The sequence below is a fragment of the Condylura cristata genome, unplaced genomic scaffold (assembly GCF_000260355.1).
Source record: "Condylura cristata isolate star-nosed mole 26May11 unplaced genomic scaffold, ConCri1.0 scaffold00025, whole genome shotgun sequence".
Lineage (NCBI taxonomy): Eukaryota > Metazoa > Chordata > Mammalia > Eulipotyphla > Talpidae > Condylura > Condylura cristata.
Window position 1 is genome coordinate 13,807,798 of NW_004567126.1, and position 20,779 is coordinate 13,828,576.

The 20,779-nt window shown below is 42.2% G+C and overlaps 2 protein-coding genes across 3 annotated transcripts in view; one reads left to right on the forward strand and one right to left on the reverse strand.

Moving 5' to 3' along the window:
- Positions 1 to 16,841, reverse strand: part of FAM118B (family with sequence similarity 118, member B) — a 35,809-nt gene extending 18,968 nt beyond the window's left edge. For both annotated transcript variants that reach the window (XM_012729711.1, XM_012729710.1), the window contains exon 1: positions 16,808 to 16,841. The gene's annotated coding sequence lies outside the window, so the exon portion shown is untranslated. The remainder of the gene's footprint in view (positions 1 to 16,807) is intronic.
- Positions 16,842 to 16,958: 117 nt separating this feature from the next.
- RPUSD4 (RNA pseudouridylate synthase domain containing 4) overlaps positions 16,959 to 20,779 on the forward strand; it is a 10,226-nt gene continuing 6,405 nt past the window's right edge. The window contains exons 1-3 of the mRNA XM_004688777.2: positions 16,959 to 17,182; positions 17,537 to 17,702; positions 18,959 to 19,160. Coding sequence (XP_004688834.1) covers positions 16,994 to 17,182; positions 17,537 to 17,702; positions 18,959 to 19,160 — 557 coding nt within the window. The 5' untranslated portion in view covers positions 16,959 to 16,993. The remainder of the gene's footprint in view (positions 17,183 to 17,536; positions 17,703 to 18,958; positions 19,161 to 20,779) is intronic.

Consider the following 20,779-nt stretch of genomic DNA (forward strand, 5'->3'; position numbering starts at 1 on the left):
CAGGGAGGGCCTTCTCAGCCTTTTTTAAAAAACTTGCAGTGCTAGGAAGCAGACTTACTGGTAATAATTCTGGGGTGATGCTTACTAGTGGCTATAAACCCAGGCACTCTGCTGGTGCAATCTAGGAAAGTTAGGTGAACTCAGCAGCTGAACCCAACAGCCTTCTCTGGTGACAAGGGCCATGGGGTGATGTAGCAGCTCGCATCTCTAAGTGCTGCTCAGAAGCATGCGTCAGTCTTAGCACTCTTTCCTGGTAAACAGGCAAGATCACTTTTGCTGTATTCAATATCTGACAAATGATCAATTCTTAATGTCTGTACTTAAATACTAAGCTTTCTGTTTTTTTTTCCCCCTTCAGTATCAATCATCTGCTTTGAAGGTCCATTCCATCCACTACAAGGGAATTAAATATGGCCAATAATTCCTGGTAAGCTGTTACTGGAATGTTTCCAGTCCTCTAATTTAAGAACTGGATGAGAGTAGTTCACTTGATCCTGTTTTTTTTTTTTTTAAAGCAAAAAAACAAACAAAAAAAGTGGGGTAGTATCTCTTCAGTCTAAGAGATGTCTCATATGATATAATCTCACATATACCACATCACAGTGGCATTTAAGCACAGTTTTTTGTTCTTTTCAGAGTAATGTTTCAGGGAGAAAAAAAAAATCCATGTTAGCATTTACCCTAAACGATGTTCAATCAAGAGCTTCCAAGCTAACAGAAAGTTTACAGAGAAGCCTAATATGTATTTATTTACTAGCTCACATGCTATTTTCTTTAGGTAACTGATCTTTGAGTTTCATTTTAGTGAGACTCATTATGAACAGTGGAGGTGGAAAATGCTTTTCTGCCACAGGAAAACAAAGGTAGTTCCCTGTGGCACGGTCTTCATTACTCCAATTACTGCTAAGCCACTGAAAATTTCAAGGCCAGCAGAGTTTAGCAAAATAAAAATCAAGATACTAGGTAAATGCTGAGAAAAGCAACAGCAACCCCATCAACAAAATTTTAAAGGCTTAATTCTTTCCATAAAACAGGACATGTATATTTTGAAACCGGTCAGTTTGGCAGAAAACAGAAAGATGCTATCTGTTGGATTTCAATGGGGGAAAAGCCGAGGCAAGTGTTCTGGGAAAAATCCATTAAGAGACATGGAATAAATTAAGTCTGTACAAAGTAGAGTACTCTGGATTTGAGAGCAGCACAGAATCCCAGCAGTTTTGCTTTCACAGCATCTTGGAATCAGCAAAGACAGCAAAACCCGGCTCTTCTTTCCTTTTAAGAGCAAAGTGAGGACTCCCAGCCTGCCTCCCTCCAGCTGAGCTATGTGTTACTTACTCCCTGAGCTCCCAGGGTGTAGTCTTCAGCTCAAACAACTGACAAGTCAGAAAGAACTCAGAACAACACGCTGTGGTATATGGGTGGATGGAATAAATTTAGAGAAAAGTTCTAACAATGACATTTTTGCCTGGGAATAAAAGATCTACAAATGACACGTTTCTTGCTTTTTTAAAAGATAAGCTGTAGTTTATAGCAAGCTCCACCCCTTCGGTCCCAATTAAAAAAATAAAACAGTGACTGAAATGAGAACTGGTTTATTGCTCTGGCATAAACATAGAAAAGGGCTATCTTCATTTCTTGAGGGAAAAAGATAGTCAGCCTCCAACTCGGAAGAAAACACATTCTTCTAATTGTGGATTCTGGACTAATTCCAACGCATCTGGTTTTTAGCAACTGGGGGTGTTTGGGGGAGGGAGGAGGAAAGATACTCAGGATAAGGTGCTACAAAGGAGTACTCAAGAATCTGTCAGCAGTTAACAATTATACAAACTATTTTACTCAGGCAGTTGATAAATTCATTTCTATTAATGCAGGCTGCAGCCTTTTCTATCAGTGTAAAAGACAGATTTTCCATTTTCTTCCTCCTAATACACTTACTGGGGTGGAACTGTATACATGACTAATAGCTAGATGTGTCAGGGCCTGATTTTTCTGTGTACCCTAGTCTTGAAGTATTTCCTCCACCTTTGATTAAGTTATCCCTAAATTACATGTACTGGGCGCACTCTACCTCTGCCAATTAGATCTGTATCATACTCATTTCCTGAAAATTTGCTTGCAGGTAGTCACTAATAAAATGCCAGACTGATACACCTGTTCCTGGCATTTTACCACCCAACAATGACTTCTACCCGAACAATGTCTAAATGACCTCATCCGAGGTAGGGTTTCTGAAATACTTTAAGGATTGAGAGGTATAACTCCCAATTCTGAAAAAGCCTTTTAACACAAGTCCTGGTAAGCCACTCTGGTAATTCTAGGCTCAAGGGTTCACATGCTGTTTATATCAGCTATTTTAATGATAAAATCAAAGTCATACAGCATATATAGGGAATGAAACTGTTTCAAGAAGGAATAAGGGAACATCCAAATTGAAACCTGATTTGAATTAGAAGGTGGTGACGGAAGTTGAGTTTACCGTGCAAAGAATAACTTCCTTCTTTGTCACTGCTTTCCCTCCTTTGAAGCTTCTGAGAAGGTATATCCTGAAAACAATGACACATGTTGCTAAGGCAAGACTTTAAAAACATTTAATAAAAATACTTCCGTGTATCCAAGAAGTATGATCACATCATCTCATCACAAATGACAGACTTTATTAAAGAGGAAATTAAATCAGGTTTCAAGAGCAAGATTTGAGGGTCCAGTAAGACCTTAAAAACTAAATTCCTATTAAGACAGAGTACCAATGGGGATACCCTAACTGCTTACCCTTTACATCAGCAGAGTACACACAATAAGGTGGGTATAAATGCAGATTCATCCAAGTTGGGCTGATCCCGGAGGATGTCATCATTATAGTTCTCTCTATGTGTTGAAATTTTAAAGTCTTGAGGGAAGACTTTCCTGTCATAATAAAAACTAAAATGTCTGATAAAAATAGTCCACCTATTTTCGCCCCCTTTTCACTTTCTTGAAGATTTCTGATTAAAGAGCACTAAGTTTGACAATTTAAATAACATTTTATTTTGACAACGCAGAACTTGGGAAACGTTCTGATTTAAACCCCCGTGTAGCTGAATGCTATCGGTGACACAGTGCATTCACTGGCAATGCCAGATGAGGCATCTCAGAGGTCCCATGTGACGGCCATGCAATCCAAACTCAGCTAGTTGCAAAGGCAGAAGATAAGAAAGATACATGTAGTTCTGTTTTGTGACTATTGGTGGCTATGAAAGGGAAAATAAAACATTCAAGCCCAATTTATTCACTAAACTTTTGAGTTCATGTTCAAGAGCATAATACTTTAAAAGCAGATGTAACGGATAAAAAACAGCTCATTAAACACCTACCGCAGGTTCTTAATTATGTTTGAAACTCAGTTATCAGAATATCCCATAAAGAGGGATTTAAGACTAAGCTTGCTTGGAGTGCATTCAATTTCTCTTTTAATTTTAACATTCAGCAGCTGTTAAATGTCTGCTAAATGCTAGACTCTGACTTTCTCACATGGCAATGGAACTAGAAGCCTAAAAAGGTGAGGTGTTTCCTTTTAAAGAAAAAGAGGGTATTACTAATTCTGGCCATGATTTACATGCAGGTCTTAAAGGAAGGAGAGAAAAGGTCTGTTGAAATCTGTCAACTGTCTGTCCAAGCTGCCGTTGTATGAATGTGTCCCCTTTTCCTTTTTTAAATGAGAAATAGAACATTCTGCTTCAAACAGTTAAAGACCCATTCTTCTGAGTTTTTTTTTTCTGGTGATCTTAACTCAGCTTCAATTTTGTGAGAAACTAACCTAGAAATAATGAACAAAATTCAGATAGGACTCAAATAAGAAACAGCCATGACAAAGTGAGGAAGAAATGGATGCAACAGAATTTTAAGAAACTATAAAAGGATAATAGTCTGATAAACTGGGGCCAAAGAGTACTGTGCATCTGAAACAAAGATGATACTAAAAATATCAGTATCATTATAATATATGTCATCAATATTGGTGTGTGAGTGTATATATCATTAATATATACCAACATGGTACATCTGATAAGCACAAAATTTTGGCAATATTCTAATCTATTAGTCACTGATGAGGATCTTATGAAAGCAGTGTGCCTAATTTAAGGCGGGAAATATGAACACATGGAAAATTTCACTGCATCAAACAACAGAAAAGGTAAACCACCAAATAAAAATGTTAAGAGAATTTGGAGCTACTGATTCTGAAAGAAGTAAGGTAACCAACACTGTTCTGAAGGCCAGTCTCCCTGGCTCTGTCCAATCGTCACTCTGTCCCTGCCTCTCGCAAAGACAAGTGCCATCTGCCATCCTTTGCTATTAAATAAAGCCTTCCAACTTGGAGACCTATGGTAAAACTTTTAGTTTTTACTGAGCGCTAGGTTTTAATAAGCATATGGTCCAACATCAGTTTACTAGTCATAAAAAGATTCTTTTTTGTTAGTTTAGTTGCCTTATAAAATGAATTTAAGAAATTTTTGTTACTTTGGACTTATTTAATTCAAGTTAAGACATGAGTCTGGGGGGCCCACCCTCCCTGGTGGCACAACAGATCAAAGTGCAGTGCTATGAATCTCTCCGCAGCCACTGCAGCACAAGTTTGATCCCTGGACAGGTAGCTGACCCACATGGGGCTGTCCCACAAGCTGTTCCCCTCAGAAGTGTATTTCAGGTCAATCTGTCTGTTCCATTCTGTCTCTGGTGAATCCTTTCACCCCATGAACCTCTGGCCTGTACCCCAGTTCTTGTATGCATAAATAAATAAAATTAAAAAAAAAAAGACACGGGTCTGGATATTTACAGATTCCTCTCTGTAGAACATCTGTCGGATGAAAATTCTTTGCCTAATTATTCATTTACTTTGGCTTATAAATTTTTTGAAAAAACCAAAGTGAAATCCTTTCCTGGAAGAGGAGGAACTCCCTTCCTCCCCTGCTGGACTCAAGGACCTCTTGAATGTTCCTCAAACAGGCCTGGTACACTCTGGCTTTGGGGTCTTTCTTTGTATCAGTTGTTCCTTCTGCCTGGCCTGGTCACTCTACCTACCCACTCCTGCTCTGCCAACCCTTGTATCTGCATAAATTTCTAAGCCTTTGCTCAAACCATATCTTCCCAGTGCTGCTACCCTGACCACCTACTGCAAACTCCTCACTCATGGCTGGAACTATTCTAATTTTTATTTCACAGCTCATACCATCCACTAACATACTAATTATATTTACCATTAATATAATAAATATACCAATTGTGTTTACTATTTGCCATCTTCTTCCTTCCACTAGAATGTAAGCTTCTGTTAGATAAGGATCTTTGTTTAGTTAACAATGTATCCCAAGAGACTACAACAGTGCCTGGTATACTGTAGGCATTAAAATATTTGTCGACTGAACTACTCAAATGTTAGATGTGTTTTGTCCCAACTTCTGTGACTGGCCGCAAGAAAGGAAGGCGGGAGGCAGAAAGGCTGAGCAAGCAGAGTTTATTGCTCCTGGACAGCAGCTGAGATGGAGTCCCTAGAGTAGGGTCCGAAGCTACTACCAGCTGCAGATCTGGGGAAGGGTCCCTGGGGAAGGGTCTCTTACGTAGATTCTAAACTCAGATTCCAAAAAGGTGACTCATCGCTATGTCCCTTGATGTAAGGCCCAGTTCGTTATCACCTTCTTCTAGTCCCATCCCGGATGCAAGGCCCAGTTAATTGGATGCAAAGCCCAGTTTATTACAGCCTTATCACTTTTGGATGCAAGGCCTAATTTATTACTGCCTTTATCCAGTCCCTCAGTAAATCTCTGCACTTGGTCACTCCCAACATTCCCCGCTTTTTCTTTAGTTATTAGGAAAAGGGATGTGGTTTCTCCATGGCTACTTCCTATGTGACTTAGGGACAGTCGTGGACTTCCTGCAAAGGAATATAGGGGACCGTGGGGTGTAACAGTAGCTGATTTACTGTGACCTTGGTTAGAGCCTGCACCCGTGCCATTAAAAAACAGACCATGCATGGGGCTATAGTAAAGAAAGCTATGACTGATATCAAGGGGCCTAGTAAAGGGACTAACCACAGAGGGAAAAGCTGTTTAGCCATCCCCAGAAAGTGTCTCTTCTAGCACTGGATTTTTTAATGTTCTTGGCCAACTCACATAGCTTTGCCACATTTTGTTCCACCTGCCCTGAGCTAGCTTTACAGGATGGGTCTGTTTCTTCTATGGGGGAGCAAAGATAGGCCAATGTAGTCCAGCTAATCAGAGGAGCTGCATCCAGAGATGATACGTGTCTGGAGAAACGAAGTGTTGCAGGTCCGGTGGACGTTACTGACCATGCATGAGGTGGCCCTGTAGGAGAAACTCGAGAGTTATGAATCCACTCTGATCTTCCTGCCACTGTGACAGCTAATGGTGTGGATAGGACCACTACATGTGGTCCAGTCCATTTTGGTTTAAGTGGTTCTGGGTGTAGTGATTTGACATGTGCTACCTCCCCTACCTGGAAGCCCCTGCCCCCGCCTTGTGTGGCCTTGTTGTCTGATCAGCATGTTCTCTAAGCAGTCCGTGCCAGAGCTGTGGGAGAGGAAGCAGCGAGTCAAGGGGTCCCAGATTCATAGGAACGGGAGATTGCAGGAATGGTCTCCCATACATTAATGCAAAGGGGGACAGAGCCGTGCCCTTCCAGGGGGCTGTATAGATCCTTAGTGCCACTGGAAGGTTGCATACCCAATCTGTATGAAGTTCCAGGGTCAGGCTAGTAAGTTGTTTCTTTAAAAATCCCATTTATGTGTCCTATTTTGCCAGAGGAAAATAGAGGTCTATAAGGGACATGTAGTCTCCATATGGTGCTGAAGTCCTTAGTCATTTGTTGAGTGATATTAGAGATAAAGGCAGGCCCATTTATCTGATTATAAAGGTCGTGGGAGGCCAAATCAAGGAAAAATGTTTGTTAACAGGTGATGGCATACTGTGGCTGAGGCTTCCTTGACCGTGGGAAAAGCCTCTACTCCTCCCTCCTTTTCCTCAAAACCTGCCTGTTTATATGCCTCTTCCTCCTCCTTCTCCTCCCCCGGGGTGTAGCGGAGTGTTTTTATCTGTGCCCGGAAGCATGAGGAGGACCTTAGGGGTCGTTGAGCCTGTAGTAAGGGCTGCTTTCCTGGCTGTTTGGTCTGTCATATCATTTCCCTGTGCCCATCGGGCATGTCCGTGACCATGGCCAGAAGAGTGAATAATAGCAACTGATTGTGGCAACTGGAGGGCCTTTAACTGGTGAATAAGTGGGGCATTAATAATTAGGGTAACTTTAGTGGTCAGGAAACCCCAATTCTTCCAGATTTGATCATGGTGGTGGGTGATGGAATAGGCATATTTTGAACCTGTGATGATGTTGGCCCATTTGCCCTCAGACAGCTGAAAAGCCCGTTAAGACAATTAATTCATCCTGCTGATTTGCGTTCCTCTTGCCAGGGACCTTGCCTCTATGACTTTGTCTATTGTGGTGACAGCATTTGCAGCTTGAGGCGGGTCTCCGCAGACGGAGCCATCTACATACTGGCACCGTTCATCCTCCAGAGGAGAGAACCTGAGGTCAGGCCGGGGTAGCTGGGCCAGCTCTACCTCCTGAGTACAGTAATGTAAGGGGGCCTCCTGCAGTTCAGCCATTGTTTCTAAAGCTTTTAAGGAGGGCCAAATGGGAAGACTTCTGCCACCCCCCAGATTTGCCTGAGAGTTTTCTATAAGTAGGGCATGTTTGGGGCACTGAGTTTTCCAATGTCCCAGTTGGCCACACCGAGGACAGGGCGGTTAAGTTGGTGGGGGCAACGATCAGCCCAGTGGCTGGTATCACCACATCTAAAGCACGCCCCTCTGTGGAATTTTCTTTGGCTTTGAGAGGCCCTGACCGTAGCCATCACCAGAGTGACCTGCTGCTGAGCCCTTGACTCATCCCAGGTATTGAAAGCCTTATACGCTGTGTCTAGTAACTCTGTGATGGGGGTTTGAGGTCCCATTTCTGCCTTGACAATTTTTCTCCTGATGTCTGGGTAAGGTTGTGTGATAAAGTGGGATGCCAACATGGCTTGGCCCACTGGTTGTTTGGGATCAAGGCGGGTGTATTTTTGTAGGCAGTGGGTAAGGCGACCTAGGAAGGCCGCTGGGTGTTCATCAGCTCCCTGAGAAATTTCCTTGAGTTTGTCATAATTCACGGTTTTTTGAGTCGTGTGTTAAGGCCTGCTATTAGACAGGTGATGTATATGTTTTTCTTAAGTCTACCTGGACCATCTCTTTGGTATTCCCAGTTTGGGTCCTGATCTGGGACAGCCTTACCTCCTGTCGGATGATCTGGATTCAGGGCATTTTGGCGATCTGCATGTTCTTTGGCTGCCTGAAAAATCTGCACTCTGACCTCTGAAGGGAGGGTGGCCACTAAGATGATATTAATGTCCTGCCACATCAGATCAAAGGATTGATGAAGGAAGGTGAACTCCTGTGTGTATCGTATAGGGTCATCTAGAAAAGAGCCGAGCTGTTTTTCTATGTTTGAGAGCTCTGAAAGTGGAAAAGGCGAATAGACCCTGATTGTGCCTTTCGGTCCTGGGGAATCCCAAGCGAGGGCCATCCTTCCCATATGGGGTGTCAGGCCGTTCACCACTATCTTCTTTGTTGTTATTATCTCCTGTAACTGGGGATTTTTGGGCCCTTCTTGTCTGAGTAGGATATGATGGGGTTAAATCAGGTACTGGAGCAGAAAGGAAAGGACAGTCTTCTTCCTCATCCATAGGAGAGTGAGGAATTGGTTTTGGATGCTGGGGGACGGGGTGACTGGGAGTGCCTGTTTTTGCCACTAGTATATAGGAGGGACTGCAAAGCTTAAGAAATGAAGGACGGGAACCGATATAAAAGAAAACCTGAAGATAAGGGGCCTCAGAGTGTCTGCCTGTGCTATATAACAACCTTTCTAGATTTTTAAGAACTGAGTAATCAAGTGCACCTCCTTCCGGCCACCAGTGATCATTATCTAATTTGTACCGGGGCCATATCACATTACAGAAACGAACAAGTTTATTCTTTTTTAGGCCATCTTGTTTGAAACCCAAAGTATCCCAATGACGGAGGATGCAATGGAGGGGGTTTAAGTTACCTGCCTTTGCTGAAGGGTTACCCATTAGGTGTAGAGAGAAGAGAGAAGGAAAAAAAATGGCTTAAGAGCCAAGTGTGTCCTAGAAGGGACAAATTCAACAAGCTATGCCCCGGGAGGGACCAAAAATGCCCTGGGAGGGACAAACAATGCCTTGAGAGGGACCAAAAATGCCCTGGGAGGGACAAAGAAATGCCCTGGGAGGGACCAAAAAACGCCCTGGGAGGGATGAAAAGTGCCCTGGGAGGGACCAAAAATGCCCTATGAGGGACGACTGCGCCCTAGGAGGGACCACACTGAGAGAAAGGAGAAAAAAAAAAACAGAAGGGGAGTCAAGGGTGTTCTTGAGCCAAAATCGGGGTGACTTACCCCAACTTCGTTCCTGCGATGTAATCACGTGATATTTTTGGCACCACAGAGGTGATACCAAGAGGAGGAAAACGCCAAGATCAACAGAAAGATTGTAACAGAGGGAGGCCAGGAGGCCTTAGGGATCAGGGTGCATTCAAATTGACTGTTCCCGCCTGACTCCTCATGGAATCCAAAGAGTCCTTTGGCATAGAAGCACGTGTATAAGCCCTGCGCTTGGTTGGCCAAGCCTAGAGCTACTGGCCAAGACTCCACTAACCCATTTGGGTCTCAAGGCTAAGGAAGCAATCCCATTCAAGCCCTGTGAAAGAGCTGTTTATTCATTCACACATCCACACAATTTCAAAGAGTAGGAAAGACAGGAGAAAAGAAGCACATCAGGCCACAGAAGAGGTTCAGAAGACGGCTCTACTCAGCTGTCCCGGGTTTCAGCACCAATTTATTTTGTCCCAACTTTTGTGACTGGCCCAAGAAAGGAAAGTGGGAAGCAGAAAGGCTTAGCAAGCAGAGTTTATTGTTCCCGGACAGCAGCTGAGACAGGGTCCGCAGCTACTGCTAACCCTATGGGGGAAAGGGTCTCTTATGTAGAGTCTAAAGTCAAATTCCAAAAGGGTGACTCATCACTATGTCCCTTGGTATAAGGCCCAGTTCGTTATCACCTTCTTCTAGTCCCATCCGGATGCAAGGCCCAGTTAACTGGATGCAGAGCCCAGTTTATTAAGGCCTTATCACCCTTGGATGCAAGGCCTAATTTATGACTGCCCTTATCCAGTCCCTCAGTAAATCTCCGCACTTGGTCACTCCCAACAAGATGTTGACCATAAATCGACTTGCAAGAAAGAAATTTATTGTGCAACAGCGAAAGCATTTCCAACTAAAACACCCCAAACACAACATTAATTTGAAAAGTTCTATGCACCCCAAGTTCACTGCAGCATCATTCACAACAACAAAAGCTGGAAACAACCTAAGTGCCCACTAATAGATGACTGGATAAAGATGTGATATTATACACAATGGAATACTACTCAACTCTTAAAAAGCAGGTGAAACCATTCCCTTTTCAAGATGGATGTAACTAAAGGTTATTATGCTTAATGAAGTAAATCTCACAGAGGAAGACAAATACCATAAGGTTTCATTTATACTGGTACACAGAGAAACGAAACAATGAAGTAAAACAAGAATGAATTTTTAGACTACAAAACGAAATGAATGATTACCAGAAGGTTGGGGGAGGGGGTAAATCAAGTAAAAGGAGCTAATTATATGGTAAAGAACAGAACTAGAATTGTAATGGTGACTTTAACATATATATATATATATATACACATACAGATGTTGATTTGTAATAATGCACAACTTACTAATGTTATGATGCAAGGTTACTTCATTCAAACACTCATTAAAAATGAAAAATTAAAATAAACAAAACAACCAATTAGTTGTCTTGATGCAGCAAGCAAGGCCTATAAAAAACTATTCTGTTTTTTAAATGGAACAAATGGGAAAAGAGAAATTCCTGTGAAAATTCCTATGAATATTGTGTGTACCGTAAAATTTCAAACTGTTGTTTTTCAGAAATGCCAATGTCATTTCAGTGGGGGATAGAAATGTTACTTTTGCAGACAAATAAGGACTTTAGACTTAAGGTTTTAAGACTAATTGAGTATTTTATATACATGAATTACTTTGGTATAAAAATTAAAAGGAAAATGGCGCAACCTAAAATTAAAAAAATTTCTCTCCACATTTTTTAGTAACCTTACCTTTTATCTGGTATAGCCATAAAAAAAAGAACTTTTAGCCCAGGGCTCTTGGGTGCTTATCTGGCAGGAAGGAGGGAGGGAAATTGACTCCTGGGCCCTACTTTAGTGTTTAATGGATCAACATTTCTGGAGGAGTGGTCTGCAGCTTTAAAGGTGGCTCAGAGATTAAAGATAGCTCATTATACAAGCTGAGGAAAGGCTGACTACTTCGAGGGGGTCAGTAAACTTGGCATGGATTTGATTTTCTAAATCAATTAACACCAGTGTAGCTGCCTTGTGACAGCTAGGAGAGGCTATTTTCATTGTGTAACTATCATTACAGCAAACACTACACACACAAACAACAATCAACATCTTTACCCTATTGTTCAAATTTTCTCCCAAAAGGCAAAAAATTAGGTCTATTCAACTTAAAAAACTACCTGCTGCAAATACCTTCTTGAATTTCTCTATGGATCCTGATATCCTCTGGCTTTCTTCCAACCACATGGCAGAACAGACCTTCAATTTTCCATTATTCATGTTCTGGAAACATGGTTTCCATGCTCCCCCGTGCATGGAAATATTCCTTATTCCATAAAGTACCTTGATTATATAAATGCAAATAAAACACACAGCTCTCTACTGTTTGAAAAAAGCTCAAATGTAACATTCTTACCTGATCTTACAATCATGAAATGCTACTAATAATTTGAATACTGCATGCTTGACACCACCTATATTTAGCTCCTTGCTCATCACAACAATCTTATTAAGAAGATATTATTAATCCCACCACATTTATAATGCAATAACTGAAGCTTAGGAGGTTAAATGCTTGTAAATGACAAAAGTTTGCTGCAAACCCCAGTTTTCAAACTCACACTCTAAAATACCAAGTGGCCTCACTTTCTTCTGCAAAGGTTAGTGTTTTAGAGATCACTGAGTTGTTCACGACTCACCCTTTTTTGGGTGAGAAACTTGAAGTCCAAACTTTGAAGTGAAACATCGATGTGACCATATTTGTTTAAATTTCCCAGCTCCAGGCTCTTGCTTTAATATATTCAGCAAATGTATGCAGCTGGTGCTATACTATGTGCTGGGCTTAGCGAGTATTTATTGGGCAGTAACTATGTGCTAGGCTGTACAAGAGTGCTTTAACTTGAACTAATGCATTTGTTCCTCACTACAGTCTTAAATGCTATCCACATTGGCAGGATAAGGAAACCAAAGTGAGGGAGGTTAAGTAACATGCACAAGGTTACTGCCAGGAACAGGCTGGAGAGATCTGAAGCCAGGTTGACTGACTCCAAAGTGCAAGCTTTTGGCCAATGACCTTTAAGCATCCTCAAGGCACATTTCTCCTTGTAGTGCCCACTGGCTTTATTCTTCTAATTAAAGGTTATGTGCATTACACACGGACCTTTTGTCTCTTAATGCAAACAAATCCTCTGTTTAAGTAAAATGAGAGGAAAGGAAAATGTGTGCACTCAATTGGCTGCTTGGTGGCATGAAGGCCTTTTTTGTGATAATGATATTATGGTAGCGTTAGAAACAAGTCCTTATCTTTTACAGATACATAGCGAGGTGTTTACAGATGGAGATATGTTGGGATTTAATTCAAAATTATCTGGGAGGTAAGGGTCGGGTGTAGAACAGGTCTGCCTTGTACTGGCCTATTGGCTCCTTGGAGAACTGGGTGAGACTATCAGAGTATTTTCTCTAACTTATTACGTATATGCTTGAAATTTACAATAAAAAAAACTGCATGCCAAAAAAAAGGCAGAGAAAAAAGATAATATTAGTAGTATCTGGCAAACAGAACTATAATGACTTTCTCACATTGTTTCTGCAATTTTCACATTTTCTGTTTTACTTGTATAAAATAAGCTATTTAAAGAAATCTTCTATCTTCTCTAAACAGGAAGAGCAAGATTGCCCATCATTTAATGAGGTCAAATCATCAAGACAGAAGCATTCCCCATCTATTTATCAGTTAACTTTCAGAAAGGTCATACTGTAAGGACAAGTATGGCTTTTAAATATAGGCTAGTCAAGCACATAAAGACTATAAGGGAGAAACAAATTAGAGGCAGAGTCAGCAAAAAGAATTCATAAGACAGTTCCTCCTGGTGGGCTGTGTTTGGGGCAGATGCCCTGAATGTGTAGTGATGACCTTCCCAACGGTCATTCTATAAGGTTCCCCTCTGCCTGTGGTATGGGAGCCTAGAGCCACAACTCTAGGCTCCTGTCTTCTTCGGGGCACTGCTTGTCCTCCTCAATGATAAAACTACTTTCACATGATATGAAAAAAGTTGGGAAAGTACTGGTTTAAGCTAGACCAGTCTTGATCATTACTTCCAAACTTGAATAAAGTATGAGGGCATCAATATAATGGAATTTCCTTAAAATGCTGGTATAAAATAAAGACCTAACGGCAATGTTCATATACTAATTTTCTGGGATTTTTTTTATCTGTAGTCTCCCTGGAAATCGTAACATACATTTAGGCATCACTCAATGAAGTAGTTAGTTCATTGAGTAGTTAGTTCAGCGGCATGAGGTTAAATATTGGGGACAAGGTCAGAATGCTGTTTCTCGGTGCAAATGCTAAATGTAGTCACCATAAGTCTGAAACAAACTGGTAAGAGCTTAAGTGTCCATGGAAAGATCTTCAAAGAACAGAAGCTTAAGGGTCTTTTAAAAGACCCTTTAAAAGACCCGTTGGTCTTTTAAAAAAAAAGCCTAAATTATTTGCTCAAGTTCACAAGCAGCTGAACTGGAACTAGTCCCTAGATCTCTGGGCTCCCAACAAATGGCCTTTCTAGGGCACTTCCAGAGAGCTCCTCTAATTGCTTCTTTGAATCTTTTTAAAACCATAAAAAAGTGTTCAAGTACCACCTGCTCTTTAGGGAAACTGATTTGCTGGTTAGTCTGCAACTAGCAAAGCAATGTTTGAGAAGACAGAACTTAACTATGCTACTAGTTAACCTTAAATTTGTCATGTTTATATTCAAGTTCCTAATTATCCAAGTCAATCCTTGAATAGATCTGTGCTCCTGAATTAGGAACTTTCCTTTAAAAAGTAATTATCAAGCTCTTCTTTCTATGGTTATTTTGGGGGCAAGTATAATACTATATCAAAATTTGTGTAAATAAGCAATGTTAGTACCCTATAAGAGTGGAGACCTCCCCAACCGAATTTTCTTTTCTGTACTCAGAAAATAGTCAAGACAAGAGATACGAGTGTTGTGTAAACATGGAAAAATGAACAGCCTATAATAGGATCAACTGGATGCTGATGGGGGAAAAGGCAACATAGCATTGAAAACAAAATGCAAACATTGTATTTGAATAAACTGTTGTATGCTCAGAAACTAAATCTTAAGTCACCAAGTGCCTACACTCATAGGGGAAACATTAACTTCTGTACCCACACTGTACTGTGATACCAAGCAAACAAACAAAAACTGAATTTCTCAAACTTCTCTTATAAAGCTTCAACAAGAAAAACTTAGAAGAACCTTTCCAGGAAAAAAAAAAAAAAGACCTGTGTTTTTTATTCTTGGGCACCATAGTCTATCTCGGCTTAACCTGAAGGCTAAGAGCACGAGCATATTATCACTAGCAATGACATCTGAGTTGCTTCTTCATTTTATTTCCTGCCACACAGGGTGAAGTCTGGTCAGAATAGGTGTCACTTCTTGAATGTCATTGTGGACAGGGTAAGGCAGAAACAGGTTTTTGTAGTCCTCACACAAAATCATCAAAGCCCATACCCAAAATAAGCTTGGAACTAGGGTAACAATACAAATTTTAAGTCCTGGTGTAAAATTCCAGTGTCCTTGAAAAGGAAGGCTTCATATACCTAAGTAACATGTGATATGCAACTACTTGACTGGTGAAATTAGAATCTGGGTCAGGAGCATACGAGCAAAAGGTAGTAATTCTTTTAAGGTGGAATTTCTCAACCTCTATCAAGCTATGTTTTGATAGTAAATTTGCAGAGGGGAAAAAGAGGAGAGAGGGGAGTCATTTCTCAAACTCCTAGGAATTCTTTGCACCAGCCTCATTACAGAAACATATACAAGTTGTCTTTCCCACACCGTACAAATACGTTATTACTCTACCTCCATTGTCGAGGTCAAAAACTGATAGAAATAAGAAAATTTATCACATGTCTACGATGCACTTCAACCTCTATTGAATATATGTCAGATTACTGTGTCAAATGTGGAATTTAAAAAAAACCACAGGTCCTTAGAGGACTCACTGTTCAAGAGCAGCTGCTCATCATACAGCCTGACTTGTACAAATCAAAGTCAATTCAAACTCAAAGTATACTACAGTGTAAGGAAAAAAGACAACAGAACCAGACATAATAACCTCATCAGTGATCACCCAAACTGCAGCATCCTAGCTGACTCCCCTGTATAGCCCTCTCCTTTTCAATTTGTCCGGCATTCAATTGCCACATCATTTCCAGAAGTCCGCTGTCAAGGAAACTCTCCTCCTCAGGAAGCTTCAAAGACTCCTACCATTTATCACTCGAGTTCAAATACTTCTTCAACTTAAAGTTTTCAATAGGCTAGTTAGCTCCACTTACCTGTTCAACTTTATTTCACGTTCAATATGGCTCCCTTCTGCCAATCACTTTTGGAGGGGGAGGACACAAACCTAATTGCACTGCCTACTCCAATTCCTCGAGCAGCCGTTATTCTAAGCAGTCTTTCAAAAATGATTGCCTCTACCGTCCATCCAGATCTATTCATTTTCAGAACTCATCATTACCAGTTGTCTTGCACATGGTAGGTATGTCCCACAGTATTCTTAACATCACCGCCCCAACCAGATGTTTATCTTCCTAGCCTCCCTTAGAATCAGGGGTTCTCGCTCGCAGTTTAGGGACCGGCGTCTCAACGCTGTACCTTCTGAGAGGGAGAGAGGGTTTGGAGCGTTTGCAAACTATAGACCGTAAAATGAAGGAAGCAGAGGGGCAAAAGGAAACACCATGCTACGTACTTTCAGTCTTTCCTTGGGAAGTAAGGAAGAGTTGGGGAGAGAAGATGCCAAGAAATGAATTCTGGAGGAAGGACAGAAGAAACCCAAGATGTTCCCCAGGTAGGAAGTACAGGATCGGGGGGCTGGATGACGGAAGGGCTGCACATCATCCCTGGTAGAGGACAGGTTACAACGCGAAACAAAGAGGTTGGGAGTTGAGAGATAAGTGGAGGGGATTCCGAGATCCGGGCATCTCCAAAGGTCGTGATGTGAAGAAATATAAGGGGCTGCGAAGCGTTCCTCCGGGACTGACCTCACGCCCGGGATGTGATTCCCGGGACGAGGTAGCGCCTACGAAGGCTGCGAGGCGAGCGTTTACGGGGCATCGCTTCTAAGGGGGCGCGGGGGCGGGGAGATGTTTTCGAGTGGGATCTTCTCCCAAAGGGAGAAACGGTTTCCCAGGGCAGTCGTCTTCGAGAACGGAAATCCTGGGGATCTGTCAACCTCAAAGCTTGGAAACACCGGCATCACCCAGCCCCGTCCCGGCTTCGCGACACACTCACCGCGTCTCCACCAAACGCCACCGCTCCAGCTGCAGCTACCGGCCGGCGCAGCCGCACATCGCGCGCACTGCCCCCACGTGACTCGACCCAGAGCCCGCCCCCCACGTGACAGAAGAACACGCCCACTCCCGCCTCCTTCGCAGCACCCTGGTGCACGTGGCTGTGCGCCCCGCCCTCCTTCGCAAGATGGCGGCGCCCATCTGTAGCGTTCCGAGCCTCTGGGTTCGGGGTACTGGGCAGCGTTCCGGGAGTCTCTTCGCTCTCGTGTCAAAGCCATTTTGTACCGCCACTGCTGCCTCTAGGCCCCTGGATGCCCAACGATTAGCAGAGAGGCTCCGAGCCCAGAAACAGGAGCAAAAGACGAGGAAGGAGTCGGTGAGTCCGGAAGGACCACAACTCCCAAGAGGCTGCGCACTCTTTGATTTCCCTGGAGGGGAGTGAGGTAGGAAGGGTCTGTTGACTTAAGTCAACTGCTGTCAAGTAACTGCTAAGTAAAAGGTGGGAGAGGTCAGTAAGCTCTGGGCTGGGTTTTGACTTCTGCAGAGCTCAGTCATGAGCATTACATGGATACTTAGGCAAGCAGACATGGATCCCCGCCCTCAACTCGGGAAGACTCGAGTCTAATACAAAGATACAGTCATTTCTCTACTCACGTTATTGCTCTCACTTACTGAAGTTCTTTCCCACCTCTTTCTCATCAGGCATTTGTCGCTACTCCTTTTCCCTTAGGTGCCCACAAACCCTGTTCAGCGGAGAGTGCGTGAACTAGTGAGGTTCACACAGCAACTGCAGCGAGTTCACCCCAATGTTCTTGCTAAGGCGCTGAGCCGAGACATTGTCCACCAGGACAAGGATCTTGTGGTCATCAATAAGCCCTATGGTCTCCCTGTGCATGGTATGTATTAGGTCGGGGGTGGCGCTGGGGGGGTGGGGGTGAGGGTGGGTGGAAGAGTGCTTGTCGTGCTGCTTTCTGCTGGAGTTAAGCACACATTACTTGTGGTATTCTCCAAAGCCTCCTGCATTCAAAATAATTAAGCTTCAGTTATGGAGTACTGTCCTGTACAAGGTACTGTGGAGAACACAGATACGTATAGTCCTCACCTTTCATATGTCTCGCAGTACTGTGATTTACAGACCTATACAAGGATTGGTGTATAGAAATACAAAGGCTGTGTGGTTATTTTGCTGTCAAAACTGAGAGCTAGGTAATAACATAAGAAAAAAAGTATGTATGCACACTACCTCCTTTTAACAGCTCTGTAGTATTTGTTTGTGTGTGTGTATACCTAACAAAACTCCCAGTTCCCTAGAATTTAATGGATGCTCAAATGTTGTAAAATAAATGTTGAATGTAGTTTTCAGAGACAAGCAGATTGAGTCAGGAGTGATACAGAAAATTCATTTATGGAAGGGTTTTGCTGAGGGGGTGTATGTTAGCAAGAAGAAGAATGCTTTGGGGGGAGTCACAGAGAGGATTATACCGAAAGCCAAGCAATTAAGTCAGATATTGCTAAGTACTTTTGTGTATTTTTTCTCTCATTATCTTTACAATAGCTTCTTGCTTTCTCATTCCCCATGAGTTATTTATCTTGTAGATTAATTTTATAGATGAAAAAAATGGAAGTTGAAACAAGTCAAATGATTAATTCAGAGGGAATGTAGAGTAGAACCCAGGACTGTTTCACTCCAGAGTCCATCATGTTATCTCTTACGTGATGCCTCAGTCTGGCCTCATGGTCTTGTATTTCTCACTAAAGTTTACTTGGCAAATTATCAAGTCCTTCTTTATTAAGTGAATTATCAGGCCTCCTCATTTTGATTGCCAGTTTTACTATAAGTACATAAATAGATTTGTTATTTTAAATGTCTGAGGGAAAAGCCATATGCTCTAGGGCAATGCTTATGTAGATGGTTACTTAGCTATCTTATTAAAATGCGAGCATGTCAGGAGAGGTCTGCTGTGCCCTGTGGGTCAGCTCTTCCGTCTCTGTTGAATCATCTCACCTTCCGCACCTCTGGCCTATACCCCAGTTCTTATATGCATAAATAAATTAATCTTTTAAAAAAGAAAAAAGTTTTTTTAACCACAAGTACAGTTCTTTGATGGGATCTTTTTCTGACTGCTCATACTTCTGACTTTTCCCTTCTTAGGTGGCCCTGGGGTCCAGCTCTGCATCAGTGATGTGCTGCCTACCCTGGCAAAGATCCTTCATGGTCACAAGGCAGAACCCCTGCATCTGTGCCACCGGCTGGATAAAGAAACTACAGGTGTAATGGTGTTGACTTGGGAAAAGGAAGTAGCACATCAAGTCCAAGAGTTGTTTAGAACCCGCCAGGTGACAAAGAAATACTGGTATGAATCCCAATAATAGTGATAAAGGTGGTTTTAAATGAAGACATTCCTTTCATTTCCTTGCAGCCATTCATATACTAAGAACTCCAGGTAATGGAAGGCACTATACTAGGACATGCGGGCAAGTAAAAAGTATATAAACAGATTAAGTGTTGGGCCTTGGTGGTAGGGCAGGGGTTGAGTCTCTGCACTATCAAGCTGTTGCCAGCTGCTGTGACCTGAGTTTGCGAGGCAGCTGACCCACATGGCATAGCAGACCTCTCCTGTCTCTCCTGCTACTTCCCTGAGCTGTGCATTTCAGTAAATTCACCTGTCTGCTCCCCACTCTGTCACTGGGGAATCCTCTCACCCTCTGGCCTATATCCCACTTCTTGTATGCATAATTAAATAAAAAAATCTTTAAAAAAAAAACAACAGATTTAGTGCTTAGAATATGGGAGTCTACTAGAATAGCAAGTGTTATATCTGAGGGACTTTTGATCCTTTGGCAAGGGATTCTGTGACCAAGTACTAAGTACTTTTCTATGATTGACCCAGAAGAGGCATAAATATAAGACAGATTAGAACATGTTTTTAATAATGGCTATACAGGGGGCTCCCTGGTGCACAGGGGTTAAAGATCACTATCAAGTTACAGACCACTGCAGCACAAGTTCGATTCCCAGCTGGCCAGGTTGCTGACCCACATGGCACAGCATTGTCTTGCCCACTGCTCCCCTCAACAGTGTGTCTCAGTCACTGCCTGTTCTGCTCCACAGTCCGTCTGTGGTGAATCTGCTTACCCCCCTGCACTTTGGCCTGTATCCCATTCTTATATGCGTAAGTAAATAAATCTTTAAAAAATTGTGGCTATACATGAAAATTATTTATACAGATAATATGTGATTTCACTCTGTGCTAAGGGGAAAAAAAAAAACCCTAGAGAATTCACCTACTCTGCCATTCTAGTTTTTTCCCTTGGGGTAGCAACCTGTTATTTCCTTGGCTTTTTATTCCTCAGCTTTCTGTTCAGTGTATTTACACACTTGTTTTGTATATACATTGTATAGGTGTGTGTATGAGATTTCCAATGTATACTGCACTTTTCCCACTAAACTCCTTAATGCCTTAGGGAAATTTCCATGTTGTGCATATAGTATTACCTAAGTTTTTTTCTTTGCATTTAAAGCATTATTCCCTTATTGTAAGATATTTGCAATTGTGTAGAAGAACTGCGCTGTAAGCCACAGGTTAGGGGATGAGAGGATTCACCAGAGACAGAGTAGGAAGCAGATCAGGCAGATCTCTTGAAATACACCGCTAAATAGCAGTGGACAAAACAGGAGGTCTGCCGCATCGTATGGGTCAGCTCCCTGGCCTGGCGTCAAACTCTGGCTGCAGTGGCTGGTGAGTTTGATTGCACTGAGACTCAACCCCTGTGCCCAGGGAGGCCCTGTCTGTGCTTTAATGGAAAAGAGGTACATGAACAAAAATGAGTTGATGATGACTTAACTCATTTTTTTCCTATATATTCAATTCCCTTTTCCAAAACAAATCACTATTACTAGTATTTTATGTAACTTCCAGAGTTTTTATATTAAGCATATAATCATATGGCAGCATATTTTGCATTCCCCCCC